The sequence below is a fragment of the Corvus hawaiiensis genome, chromosome 2, assembly GCF_020740725.1.
Source record: "Corvus hawaiiensis isolate bCorHaw1 chromosome 2, bCorHaw1.pri.cur, whole genome shotgun sequence".
NCBI classification, from domain to species: Eukaryota; Metazoa; Chordata; class Aves; order Passeriformes; family Corvidae; genus Corvus; species Corvus hawaiiensis.
Window position 1 is genome coordinate 43979916 of NC_063214.1, and position 14524 is coordinate 43994439.

Here is a 14524-nt window from a genome sequence, read left to right on the forward strand (position 1 = left end):
GGTAACATATGTGAAGTGGTAGTTATTACAATGGTAAAGAACAGCCATCTTTTGGGCAGTGTGCAGTGTCATGGAGTAATAAACAATTAGTACCATCTCAAAAGGCATTGCTGACAGCAGAAAGACGTGTTGAAAGCTACTGAGAGACAGGCTTGTCTGAGTTTTCTTCCCTACTCTTAAAGTAGTCACTGGGTGAGGGTGATGTTAGACCTGTATCTGATAGGAAAAGAATAGTTGATCAGTTTTATGAAATAGATGAGTGTTTTTACATGCTTCTTGTTTGACTGAACCAGTACAGAAATTATAATCACTAGCTGTTTTGAAATTTAACCCATTTGGACTCAGTAAGTCTGATTTCTAATGCATTGGTTGCATTATGGTAGCACAGAGCTGTTAACCCAGCTGTGTGCTGCAGCAGTAAATGTCAAGAGATGGTGGAAGGCAGGGTTGGAATTTCCCTAGCAGCAGTCTAGTACATAGCATGTTGCAACTACTAACAAACATGGCAATAAAGGATGTAAAGCACAAACACTGTCCTATTGCATTGTTGTTGTTTGGTTGTTTTTTTTTTTTTTCTTACAGATATACACACTGCCGGCCATAATTAGCAAGAAGGAAGAAAGTAAGCTCTTTATGTTGAGTTACCATATGCAGCTAGATTTCTGTAATGTTACAGTTTCTTGATATGCGTGTGGGAGAAAGAGATTAATTTTATTTCTATTGCTGTGAAATAACTTTCTTGGATATCTAAACTTCCCCTGGCACAACTTGAGGCTATTTCCTCTTGTTCTATTGCTTGTTACTTGAGAGAAGAGGCCAATCCCCACCGTGCTACACCCTCCTTTCATGCAATTGTAGAGAGTGATAAGGTCCCCCTGAGCCTCCTTTTCTCCAGGCTAAACACCCCCAGCTCCCTCAGCTGCTCCTCACAGGACTTGTGCTCCAGACCCTTCCCCAGCTCCGGTGCCCTTCTCTGGACACGCTCCAGCCCCTCAATGTCTTTCTGGCAGTGAGGGGCCCAGAACTGAACACAGGATTGGAGGTGTGGCCTCAGCAGTGCCGAGTACAGGGGGACGGTCACTGCCCTGGTCCTGCTGGCCACACCACTGCTGATCCAGGCCAGGTGCCATTGGCCTTCTTGGCCACCTGGGCACACTGCTGTCTAGCGTTCATCTGCTGCCAAACAGCACTCTCAGGTCCTTTTCCACCAGGCAGTTTTGCAGCCCCTGCCCCCAGCCTGTAGCACTGCCTGGCGTTGCTGTGACCCAAAGTGCAGGACCTAGCACTTGGCCTTGTAGAGCCTCACACAATTGGCCCTGGTCCATCACATCTTTATAGTTTTAGGTGTATATGCACCTATTAGACATACACCGAGTAACAAAACTAGTGTATTTAAGGGTACTGTGAGATTTGTAAGCATAATTGTATTAACACTGTATTAACACATTGGTTATTAACATCATATTATATTAACACAAAGATGTAAAAATAATTTAAATAATATGTCTGAGAAAGAGATTTGCAAAATTTGGATATGCATCTTCATTGGAGGTATATTTGAGACTCTGAAAATCTGAAATTTAAGCCACTATATCTGTTCTTTTGTACGATGGCATTTATTTTAATGCTAACAAATAACAATTAATAATGCTGTTAATTAAAGTATGCTGTTTAAAGATCTTTATTTAGGTAGTTAGAGCAGTGGGCATTGAAGATGCAACATTAATGAGAAATACGTTCATTTGAAATAAGATGACTAATTAAACTCAATAACAAGGATTGTTTTCTTACATTACCATTTTATGAGTGATTATGTGCATATGCAAGGAACAAAGAATATTATTGGGTTAAAACCAATGGATATATTCTAGTCATAATGTAGGTCCTGGACTCTTAAAAGCATTTTGCTCAGCAGCTTCCAACTGTATTTTTAGAGAGGCTGCTGATTGCTGAGAAAGACAGTAGAATATTAAGCTTCTAATGGTACAGAATGACCATAAAGTTGGGTTGTGAATGCTAAGGATATATGTACAAAGACCCTATTACACAACAAATATCATAATGTTATGGATAACGGTGTATCAGCCCTCCTTGACTAGTGTGTGAATGTAGTTAAACAGAAGATTTTGTATATTGATGTTGGAAAGTAATTACCCTTTTTTTTTTATAGTGTTCTTAAATGAAGCAGGTTTCAACTTCGTGAGGAAATGTATTCATGCTGTAGAAACAAGAGGTGTGTATTAAATCAGAAATAAGGTATTAGATTGCTATGACTTTTTTTCTAAAATATTACTTTTTTAATTCTACATGTTTTACATCTGTGCTTTGAAGGGCATCCATCATTTGGGTTGGACTTTTCACATTTTATCTATGTACTTTACACTCAAAATTGTTGTCTCCAGTTCCAACAATTCTTAACATATAATTTAAGTGAGGTTTTTAAACTTTTTCTGTAATTTCTTGTTGATTAGACAGCTTAATACACAATTGCACACATCTTTAGTCTTTAATTTGTGTGCACTGACTTGTCTTTTCCTGTGATACAACTGTAGGGAGTCTCAGCTCCCAACTTTGGTTTCAGATGTGAAATCTGAAGACCCAAAAGTGACATCAGCATTCTCTGCTGGTACAGCTGATTTTTTGCAGAGTATAACTCCTATCATTTTATTCACTCATGTTGTACATTGGTTTTGAGGTTTTTTTAATATTTAGTAACATTTAATGTTTAGCAATGCTCATTTTTGATAGTGGGAATGTAAAAAAAGGGAGGAATAATCACTCTCCTGATAAGGTGGTATCTTACAACTCACAGTAAGTCTTAAATGGAGAGTTATGGCTGTATCATCTCCCAGACAATAAGATAGCCTTTTCTTGAACTGTCAGTGTGCAGATCTCTTCTAATCCAAAAGTGGTCTCTCTGTGCAACTTTGAGCTCAACATGAACCCCGTTTCTCAGCCAACAATGTTACCATTGTTGAATCACTGCTGACTCAGAGCTTGCATTATTTTCTGGGGCAGAGAGGGTTTCGAAACAAAACACCTAGGTTAGCAAAGTGAGATCAGATTTAGGAATGCTGTTTTCAAAGGAAAAGTAGACAATTTTTAAATGGTAAGGCTTGAAGTGGGGAGAATGGAGGACATTTAAGTCCTGATGATTTTAAAAAGCAGTTAAAAATAATAAAATAATCATGACTGAAATAATCAAATACTGTATTCTGAATGTCACTCTTGAAACATTATTTGTTATTATTATCTGTGCTATTTAAAAAGGCCTGGCAATTTTAACTGGCAACACAAATTCTCAACTGATGTGTTAAAACAGTATACAGTATATATTTTTATTTTCAAATAAATGACAATCACATCTTATTTGAAAGGGATGATGGTCTAAGCAAACATAGATGCATAGTAATTCCACTGACATCTAGGCAATATAAACCTGTTGGTGTGTAATGTGTTTTAAGACTGCTTTTGGGTCTTATTTTACACTTTTTCTAGCCATCACCTTGTTGTTTGCTAATATGGGTCATTTCCATGCAGAAGGGTTCTGTTAATGTAAAATTATGCATAATGTATAGTATGGTGTGGACTCAGTGGAATGAATTTTTTTAATATCCCACAAGAGAGTGCAGTAGGGTAAAGCAGTACTTAACAATGTAATGGCACAGTCTTCCATAAATACATTTAGATGTTTTGAAAACATACACCAAGGAAGCATCAGCATGTATTGAAATAACCATATTTTCATTATTTGCATTATTTGCATTATTTTCATTTACTTGTTTTCCCAATGTAGGTATTACAATCCTGGGGCTGTACAGAATAGGTGGTGTAAATTCCAAGGTGCAAAAGCTGATGAATACCATATTTTGTAAGTATCTCAAGTGAACCTTTGTCAGTGTGCAGTGTGTGCTGTGGTCCCTTTTGCCTTAACTGCTGTGCTCAGAAGAGTGTGTCATAATATTCACAGTTTTGTGTGTGCACTTACAGCCACTAAATTGACTTTTCACTCTTAAAATTAGTGATTCGTCTGTAGTTGGTTGTGTGCATTAGTATTCACTTCTGCATGTTACACATGAGCAAATTACTAATAAAAATGCTTTTCTTCTGGCTTTAAAGTTCTATTTATTGATATGTATTTGGCTTGTTCCAGAAGTTCTCCAAAGCTTAGTTCCGTAACACATCATGGCTTAGCTTAATAGACACTCATTCCAGTCTTCCACTTTTCTTGCTAATTGAGCTCTCTGATGCCTGTGTTTGCATGTCTAAGACAAATGCATTAGTAATTCTCTGTGGATTTGGGCTTACTTAACCCTTTGATACAGTGCATATATTTAATGTTTACAGTTACTAACCATGAGCACTGAATTTATTTTTATTAGTACTTTGGCAGAGATGAAAAAATTTAAATTGATCAGATTGGTGATTAGTCTAGCTAATAAATAATCAGTTGAGCTAAATGGCTGATCTAGTAGCTTTTGTTTTGCTACTTTTCTGGTTAATGCGTTAGTCAAACTGTAACAAAATCCTAATTCAAATTTCTACCAGCCCCTAAATCTCCTCCTGATATGGATATTGATATGGAACTTTGGGACAATAAAACAATAACAAGTGGACTAAAAAACTACCTCAGGTAAGTATGATCCCACACAGTCTCAGTATTCCTTTTCTGGCCCAATAATCTTTGGCTTGTTAATATCATATTACATTTCTTGTATCCATTGCTATGGTAATAATTGAGTATTTTATTATCCTGCTTAATATTCCCATGATTATGTATAATAATACATACCTTCTACCTTTTTAAGCTAATCCTTCCTTATATAGTTCTAAATTCAATTAATTGCATGTTTTTATTTAAATTTTTTGTGTTAACCACAAAGCATGTTGTGCTCAGTCTTTTGTTTGCAAATCCATTAAGTTGTATGCCGTAAGATTTCATGACATTATGGTTGAATAAAAGTCCCAGCAAAAGCATGGGTTTTTATCTTATGCTCTTAATATCTTCACAAATAAAACATCCCTCCTGTCATTTTTCCTGATAAGAGACGGAATATTCAGAAATTATGGTACTTCTGAGATAACACTTTCGGATTGCAATATATAATGTTCAAAAGAGACATAATAAAAAGCGTCCAGCCCAGATGATGGGTGTTCTGTGCCTTCTAAAAATCTGGATTTCCTAAACAATTCACTAACAAAGAGCAGCATCAGAAATCCCTATTAAACTGGAAAACATGCCTAGAGTTTATAGCAGAATGCTCATGTACATTTCATTGAAAAGACTGGCTTTGATTGAAGAAATTTATAATGTATCTTCAGAAGCACAAGTCATTGTAGCTACTGTGTGTGTGAAATTAGGACATGAGCTAGCAAGCAGTAGCTGTTTGTGTCTGTAAGGCAACTCACAGTCTGCCTTTCAGAGAATGACTCTTTTAAGATCTCTCAGATCAGAATTTCAGTCCCAAATTTCATTGTATTTTTGACTTTCTTGGGCAAAAGGTTGCTTCTGCAGCCCACTATACCATGTCTGCAGCTGTATTTATTCCTGTCTTACAATATGTAAGACAGGAAACATTAAGGCTCTGTGCTGAAGTAACATTTTCCTTATTAACTTACATGGTGACACCAGATTAAACTGATTTTCAGACTGTGTACATGACTGAGTTGTATGCTACTTGTTACCAGTCATCACTGAATTGGATTTCCTAGGACCAGTAGAATATTGTGCAGATGTTGAGGGCTGTCATAATCACACTCATAAAACTTAGATTTTGATTCTGTTTTAAATATCCTTTTTGGTTTTTTTACACCCAGATGTCTTTCAGAACCACTGATGACTTTCAAGCTGCACAAAGATTTCATTGTTGCTGTTAGTAAGTAAAAAGTAAAATGATAAATACACTTTCATGAAAGTAATATTGTTTCTCACCTCTAATCTCCTCAGTCACTATCTTTACTTTTCTCCTTGCTCTAATATGCAGCGGTACAGCCCTCAAAACAGAGAAGTCACACTAGATGAAGCTATTCAGTGCTTTGTTTTCATCTTTTTAGTGGTTCTGTGTGACTGCCTTCTGCATGAAGTTTTGAACCCTCATTTAGATGTTTGCTTGTTTTATATAGGCTGATAATTCTTTTGTAACATTCATCCCTCTCATCCAGGGACCTTTATTTTCCTAGCTTGCCTTGAGAAATCAGAAAGGGCAAAAATGAGCTCCTTTCACAAATGGAGTAATTGGATACAAAGGTAGCAGAGATTGTTTTTCTAATGACTTCAGTTTCGAATTTGAATGTATTTCTCTGTTTTCTCTTGTCTTGATAAGAATAAAAGACACTAAATAATTTTAGCTATTTTAATCTATATTTCTTATATTAAATCTTAGACTCCACTGAAGTGACACATCGGGTCAATATTGCCATTAATTTGTTGGCTCCAGTATTGATAGGAATTGCTTTAGGCGATACTTGAAATACCGATTTCACAGTCTAATAAATATAATCAAATTTTCCTGATGATTTGAAAGCTGATTTTGTTTGGCTTCTCTTAATGCATGTTTGTGTTCGCATACAGGCACTGATGCCATTAGTTGTCACTTCTTAGCACATGTTCTGATGTATCAACAATTTGTTTTCTGTTCAATAGAGTCAGATGATCAGAACTACAGAGTTGAGGCGGTGCATGCGCTTGTGCATAAATTACCAGAGAAGAACAGAGAGATGCTGGACATCCTTATTAAGCACTTGGTCAAGTAATTATTCTTTTATTTTTCTCTTTGATATCGTTGTAAGATATAATTTCTGTTTTAAATTTGTCAGTGTTGCTTAATCCATTCTCTGTGTTGAAACAACGACACTTGAAATTACATTTGATTTCTAAAATGCTGTTCAACTTAACTGGAATAATATTCTCTGTAGAAACAAAATAAAAACATCATAAAGTGTCACCAAGATGGCCAACTAGGTTTATAAAATAAACCTAGTCAATGTTTTCATTCATGTTCTTACTACAGGGATTTGTAACCAAATAAATTTAAGAAACATCTAAAACTGTGCCAAGATTGATGGAAAACGCTGGTTTGAATCTGTATCAAAGTTCCAGAGTGTTTCAGGAATGAGATAGATTAGAAATGAGACAGACTGAGATAGACAATATGATAATTCTTGTTCTTCATGTTTGATATTATTTTTCTCTCTAACAAGTCTGAAGTGTTGTATCACTCAAAAGCACTAATTTTAAGTATTATTATTTATATTTTTGATATCTATATAGATATCCAACTTTTGAATCTCCCTTAATATTACCTTGATTTTTAATTGTTAGATGGAAAAGATTTGGCATTTCTTTAAATTGGTAACCTTTTGTCTTTACAGAATTACACTTGGCATGCGCTGGGAGATAAAAAAATACAAGTTTTTATTCTCTTATGTCTCTCTGTATCACTAGTTGTGATTATATACTGTTACTGCATTTTACTTCATCCTGTTTCTGCATCAAATGTTATTTGTATAAGTTTCTGTACATCTTTGGTTAGTTTTCACTAGTATTTGCTGAATACTTTTTAATACGTATTATTCCTTCTGATTTAGGATGCTGTATACTTTTTAGTACATTTATCAGTCATCTGGGAATGTGAATAGTGAAACAGTAGTTGTTCAGATAATGCTCACATGACTAAGACGTGGAAGACATGAGAGGACTCCTCGTGGTTTTCATTCAATTCACTATGTCCAAGGTGTTTTGCTTTTCTCATCACAGCTTGATAAGGCTGCAATAAGCTGTCTACAGTAGGGCCTAGTGCAGTTTTGCTTCCTGTTATAGAAATGAGAACTTTGAAAATTTCTTTAGCCCGTTATGTCATTAGCACCTGGAGAACTAACATTATAGCAAGCTGCTGTAAATGCTTTCGTTGCAAAACCTGATTAGGCAGACATTGCCTCTCGTTATCCTTGGGCTGACACAGAGAACCAGATGGAAAAAAGTTTCATAAGTTTCTTTACGCACGGAAGTGTTTAATTAACTAAAAAATACAATACCTACTCCCTTGTAACCCTCAGGCAAGTGAAAGCATTTAGTGAAGGATTAACAATTTTGTAAAAGCTGCTGGTCTGGAAGCCCCAATATTAGAGAGATAGAAGCATAGGAACTGACTTATTTGTCAGTGGAATTACTGTAAGGCAAGCTTTACTTTCATGACCTCTTTTCCTGGCCTCCCTATTCTCAGTGTGATCTCAGATGCAATTCCAAAGAAAAGCATACCTGTAGTATTCCCTTCTTTAATTGTTCTCTTTAACTCTTGCTTTTCTCATCTTCGTTATGATTCTCATTTCATATAGATAAAATCTTAGTTTTACACTGAGTGCCTTCAGTACTTTTCTTTCCAACATTCAGTTCACCCCTTCTAATTTCCATATAATTTGCCAGCTGTTGTTTATGCTAGCAATTCTAATGAGACTGAATTTAAAATTAGTCTTGAGTGTATTAGCCATCTTCCTCCCTCATCTTTTTCCTACCACTGTGTGGAGATTTTTCAAGGAACAAATAAATGGCAAGTAAAGTGCCTAATTTTATGAAAATAGGAAAACTTGGGGGGAAAAAAAATCCAACCTCCTGTTTTCTTCATTCTTTTGTTGAAAATCCAATTTCAAAGTGCTTATTCCTTTCCCTGTATTTCTTTTAGCTATTCAGTTCCTTTATAAATGCTTTTGCAGAAAAGTGAAAATATTGTAGCTCTGGGTTATAAAATAAGGATAATATTATTTTTTCGTGGTTTAACTCATAGGGTCTTTACATCTTTTCCTAGCCTGTGGTCCTGTGTAAATTTAAATAGGATCTAGATGATGTGGGATGTAGGTCATACTACAAACAAACAAACAAACAAAACTGGCAAATCCTGAAAAGCACCCTGCAGAGAGGTGATACTGCTTGGATACATAGTCAGTAGCTAGGCAAACATGGCAAGTTTGGTGTTACTTTCACGAGGGTAACTCATTTTTTGGTTTTTAAACACACCTAGTCAAATTATGTCTCCTCTAAAGAATGAATCATTCTTTGGTATGATTTAACAACACAATACATTTCTGTGGTAGGTAGTTGGGAGTCTGCAGTCTGGCAGTATCACAAATTTGCTGGTGATACATCAAAGAAAGAGATTTTGAGGAGAAAGCAACAGCACCTCAGTGAATGCCCTACAGCTACCTGAAATGCATGATTACCTTAGCTTGTGTCTGTGCTGTAGCTCAGCACCAGTAGGAGTAGGTCAGGGGAAAGTGGCTATCAAAGTGATCCATTTACAGCCCTGGGTTCTTTCTCTTTTGCAAGAAATCAAGCCTTTGAAATGCTTTGTAGAAAGCCCTTTCTGGTTGCAGTGTTATTAAATTCACCATTTCTTTTATTAACCAAGCTACCAAATTTGTAACCAAGGAAACCTAAACACCAGACAAACACTACCTTCTCTCTTACGCTATAAGATTTTAATGTTTGTGTAACAGACCTCTACGGTTACCGTGCAGAGTAACATTGCAAAGGGAGAGGTTTTTTAAGTTTTTTCTAGCATATCTAGGGCTGAGTTATTCAACATTCCAGTTTCATTTAAATACCAGTGGACTTCCCAAAAGACCCTTAGTCATCTAAGATAAACATAAGATCTGTTTCAGAGAAAGTTAAATTAAGCTAAAAATGTGTTTTAACAAAAGAGTCATTTTCATGATATGGCTTCCAAGTAATGATCTCTGCCAGTGTGTCTGTCTGAGGTAACATTTTGGAAAGTTTTGGGATAACTTATTGAAGTAGTATAAGAAACTTGTAAGAAGATTGGCATTTGTTTTCCTGCAGTTTATAATCATGCTGCCTCTTACACAAAACCCTTTCCTATACTTCTCCTGCTTCTTGATGTAAATGGGGTGCTAAAATCTTCCTGTCCCAAATATGATGGGAATGTTTTATAGATTTTACTATGTCTTAATTTTAAAAGGTGCAAGAGTTACTTTAATTGTGTAGGAAATGGCTAAAAATGCTCAGCTTGACCATGGTAGCAGATGGCAGTGAGACGGAAGAGGAAAATGTAAACCAGTGCCTAAGTCCCATTTGGTAACAGACTCAATAAAATTAGGCATTAAGGTGATGTTAAAATCTTACTTTGGCATAATATTCATCAGACATGAGGCAATAGGACAGCTGTGACTGGGGAATCACTGGCAGTTGTTTCAAAGGATCTGTTTTGATACAGTTTTTATTTGGCAAATCTTAGTAGTAAGGAGAGGAAAGGGGTGTTGAGTATTACTGATTGAGATTTAACTATCTGATAAATTATTGGGAAAACCTAGTTTTTAAATTCTACTTAAAAAAAAAAAAAGCAGAAAAGGTAAAGTAAGTGATAACAGAATATACAGAAGTAAAAGGTTAATATATTTTAAAGCTAGATGTCATTATGATCATCTAATGTTATATATTGTACAGAAACAATAATTTCACTGAATCCATTGATCCTGTGTTTATTTTTATTATTATTATTATTGACAAAGAGATCCTATTGAAAATTAAATGTTTTCAGTAACTAAGCTTCATTGCTTTACATGAAAACTAAGGTTTGTGGTTGACCTCTGTTACCACACAGCATTTTCAATCAATCCAGTCAAAAGTATTTAAGGTCCTGTGTAATCATTGGAGAGAGATAGGTGCTTGCCCTAAGACTTCTGAGCTTTAGGTGGTCTGAATCTCTCTGTGTAGAACTCCAAATACAGTTGCCTTTCCCTGTCATGTATATCAGGAACCAAAATACTACTCTAGGAAGACATACTCATTATCCATGAAGTTAATGCAGGATAAGAGCCTTAATGGAAATATAGTAGTTGTACTACATTGTATTTGAACTCTAGTGAAAGTGAAAGTTTTAAAAACTTATTTAAAAGGGAGGCATGAACTTGGGATCTTGTAAAAGTAGTAGTCTTAGCAAGTTTTTGCCTGTTAAAATTGTAGTTTAGCACAGCAATTAAATCGCATATTGTTTGTGTTCATTTAAAGGGTATCATTGCACAGTCAGCAAAATCTAATGACTGTATCCAACCTTGGTGTTATCTTTGGACCAACTCTGATGAGAGCACAAGAAGAAACCGTGGCTGCTATGATGAACATTAAGTTTCAGAATATCGTCGTTGAAATTCTGATAGAGCATTATGAAAAGGTAGAAAGAAATTATCTGTTTTGTTATGAAGTGGAACTAAGATCTCATTCTCATTACCATCATTAAGTTCTTAAGAATAAAGAGTCCAACATTTGTAGGTCATTAATAGAATTAATACCTTCTTCCCACTCCATGCTATGGGTCTGTATTCCTAGCAAGTCTTCTGTGGCTGTGCAGGGTACAGATCCAAGACATAATCTCCCATGCTTTGAAGGCATTGCTCTCAATCTTCAGCTGCTTTCTGAAGATTACTTCCTGAATCTAGAAACATAAAGAGAAGGTCATAACATCGCTCCTGGCTGCTCCAGCTCTTTCTTGCTACCATTGTATGAAGGTTCATTCTGGGTGAATGCACAGATTCTCCCCTGAGTGCATCAGGTCAGAGTGTTTTTGACCACTGCTGTCCTTAGGGGACATGTCAGCTGCATAGTGGAGATTAGTCGCCAGAAGAGTTGAGAAGGACTTGAGCAGGAAATCTTAAATACTTTCAGTCACCACCATTGCTGGTATCAACTTCACTGAAAGGCCTCCTCAGATTTTTTGTTTTAATTTTAAACTATTTGATTTCAGAATTCTGCCAAACGGTCAAGACCTCATTTACTTGATAGTCAAAAGCAATTTTATTCTGGACATCTTAGTTGAGCTATGCCATCTCCTCTGATGACTGACAAAACAAAGTGAAAAAGCTTTGAGTTTCTTTCATTACACATTACTCAGCTAAGGGGCAGTTCCCAGTCAATACCAGGAACCCCTGCACTGGTTAATCAGTAAGTGCTGACCATACAGCTTGGTATCATCAGTTCTATTTCATAGGGACTCCTCAAAATGGCTATGATCCTGATAGCCTTCTTTGCTCTGATTACAAAACATATATATATATTGCATTTTTCCAACACTGAATTTCCCCTCCAGAAAATTAGAGCTCATTCAGCACAATGACTATGACTGCACAACAGAGTCACCCTTTCTCTATTTCTCTGTCTACAGACATATTTTTATATTGATCTGCTACTTGCTAGTGCTTAATACAGTTTTAATGTACTCCAAGAGCATCTCAAGATGCCCACCAAAGTATTTCCTACTGTGGAAGTACATTTGCTTTCTTCGACTTATATGAATGGCACAAAGGTGTCTTTTCATGGTTCACTGCATATTCTTTTGGGAATGCCCTATAGCTAGAGGGCCCAGAAATCCTTTCAGAGATGTCTTCTGGCATAGCATGGTAAAAAACTGAGTTTTTTCTGCAGCAATGAAGTGCAAAATTGACCAGTGGTGGCAGTGATGTAAAAGAGAAGAACAAGGAATTGCATTAAAATGTAAAGTTGTTCCTCATTAAACTTGACTTGTTTGGCCAAATAAAACTTTCTGAAATCCAAATTTGATTGTAATAAGTTATGACTGTGACATATTTCTGTGATATATAAAAACTTTCACTGGAACATAGACAAAAAAAAATCAACTTTTTCATAGTATTTTTTAAAAAATATATTACTTCTTAGAGAAGAGTCATTAGTGGGCACCTATTTTGTTTTACAATTTCAACTGTTAAGCCCTTCTTAACAAGAGATAGTAAATAAATCTATTTCAACAAATTAATATAGGTATTAAGTACAGCTCAGTATTGTGCTTCTTGAGTTGTAAAATGAGATCGAAGCAAAGCTTATATTCTGTGCCTTTACTCTTTTGCAACGTATGAGACAATTGTAGTGTTAATTTCAAGCACAGTGGTGAGGAAAACAAATGGATTAATAATGAAAGTGTAAGACTACCTCTACTGTTTAATGTCATTTTTTCCCTTCTCTTTTTTTTAATCATGCAGATATTTCACACTGCACCAGACCCCAATATTCCTCTTCCCCAGCCTCAGTCCCGATCAAGTTCAAGAAGAACAAGAGCAATTTGTCTCTCCACAGGTTCTCGCAAACCCAAAGGAAGATACACACCATGTCTAGCAGATCCTGACAGTAAGTTTGTCATTGCATACTGGTTATCTTCCTTTCTATGTCATCTTTTAACTTTCCCTGAATAATACCCTGTAGGAACTGTATTCCAATGATCATAAGCATCAGCTTTTTAACCTCTATGAGTCACAGCAGCACTGTTGACTGACTGCATTCCTCACTTCTCAGATGAGGAAGGATGTTTGGTTATAGGCAAGTCTTGCATTGCATACAGTGTTCAACATCATTTAAAGTAGACTTTATATTCTAATCTAAATTTAGTCTACTTTGAAACTCAAAAGTTCATTATATGAAGTTCATCTCGTTTGCTTGCAAGATGATTAGTAAGGTTGGGAAACAGTAAATACAGTCTTTTCTCTCCTCCTATAAAAAATGTAATTCAGTCAAGGATAGGAGATCAAAACCATCACTTGGCTTTTTTCATATGCATGAAACTGTGGTCATTGCTTTAAAGTCACCCACTGCTTATGCTGCCAAAACCACTGAAACTTTGTTAGGTTTTCTGGAATAGAAACAAACTAATATTCCTGGGAGAAGCAATATACTTACCATATGGCTTACTGTTTAACAGCGGGGACTTATATCTATAATTAGTTGCTGCTTAGAATGCTTACTCATTTTTATTTAGATGTAATTAAAAAAGTTTCACTTCATTCATTCTCATCCATTTGGGCCACCACTTTTTTACTTACTGACTGTACCAGTAAGGAGTATTGAAACTTTGTAAAAGCTTAAGGTGTTAACAGTTCCACTACTGCAACAGACTTCGTAAATAACTTCTGTGTCCCTTGGTTCCTCAAAAATATTTACATGAGACTGGTTCAGTAAGTTAATCCACAGTTAAGGTGCATCTGTTCTTGAGGATCTGTAGTAGTTCTGAAGTCTGTAATGTTAAGAAATCTATCCTTAGTATATTCTTGCACAGGTGCTGCATTTTCCATAGGCCTATGTTACTTGTTCCCTGCCAGGGAGAGCTTAACAAAAGCTCCCTGCACATAGATTGCCAGTAGGAATGACATGGGATCCTGAGTAAGAAGTTACAGAGGAACAGTCAGTTACACTCACCAGAGGACAAACTGGTCAAGTTTCAGGTGTTTTTCACTGTGTAACTGCAATGAATGAATACCAGTATCAAGGTATAAAAAAGGGACATTTCTGTGTAAATATTTTGCAGACTGTATGCAAGCTTCTTCAGGCTTTGTCAGGGGAGGTTCAGGTTGGACATCAGGAAGAGTTTCTTCACTGAAAGGCTTGTCAAGCATTGGAACAGACCTACCAGGGAAGTGATGGAGTGGCCATCCCTGAAAGTATTTAAGAAATGACGTAGCACTTAGTGCTGTGGTTTAGTTGACATGGTGGTGTTTGGTCAAAGGTTAAATTTGA

The 14524-nt window shown here is 36.1% G+C and overlaps 1 protein-coding gene across 1 annotated transcript in view; it reads left to right on the plus strand.

Annotated features, from left to right (window-relative positions):
- Positions 1 to 14524, plus strand: part of ARHGAP42 (Rho GTPase activating protein 42) — a 148211-nt gene that overhangs the window by 118658 nt on the left and 15029 nt on the right. The window contains exons 12-19 of the mRNA XM_048294611.1: positions 583 to 622; positions 2171 to 2233; positions 3797 to 3871; positions 4549 to 4633; positions 5818 to 5876; positions 6644 to 6749; positions 11021 to 11180; positions 13000 to 13144. Of these exons, the coding sequence (XP_048150568.1) occupies positions 583 to 622; positions 2171 to 2233; positions 3797 to 3871; positions 4549 to 4633; positions 5818 to 5876; positions 6644 to 6749; positions 11021 to 11180; positions 13000 to 13144 (733 nt within the window). The remainder of the gene's footprint in view (positions 1 to 582; positions 623 to 2170; positions 2234 to 3796; positions 3872 to 4548; positions 4634 to 5817; positions 5877 to 6643; positions 6750 to 11020; positions 11181 to 12999; positions 13145 to 14524) is intronic.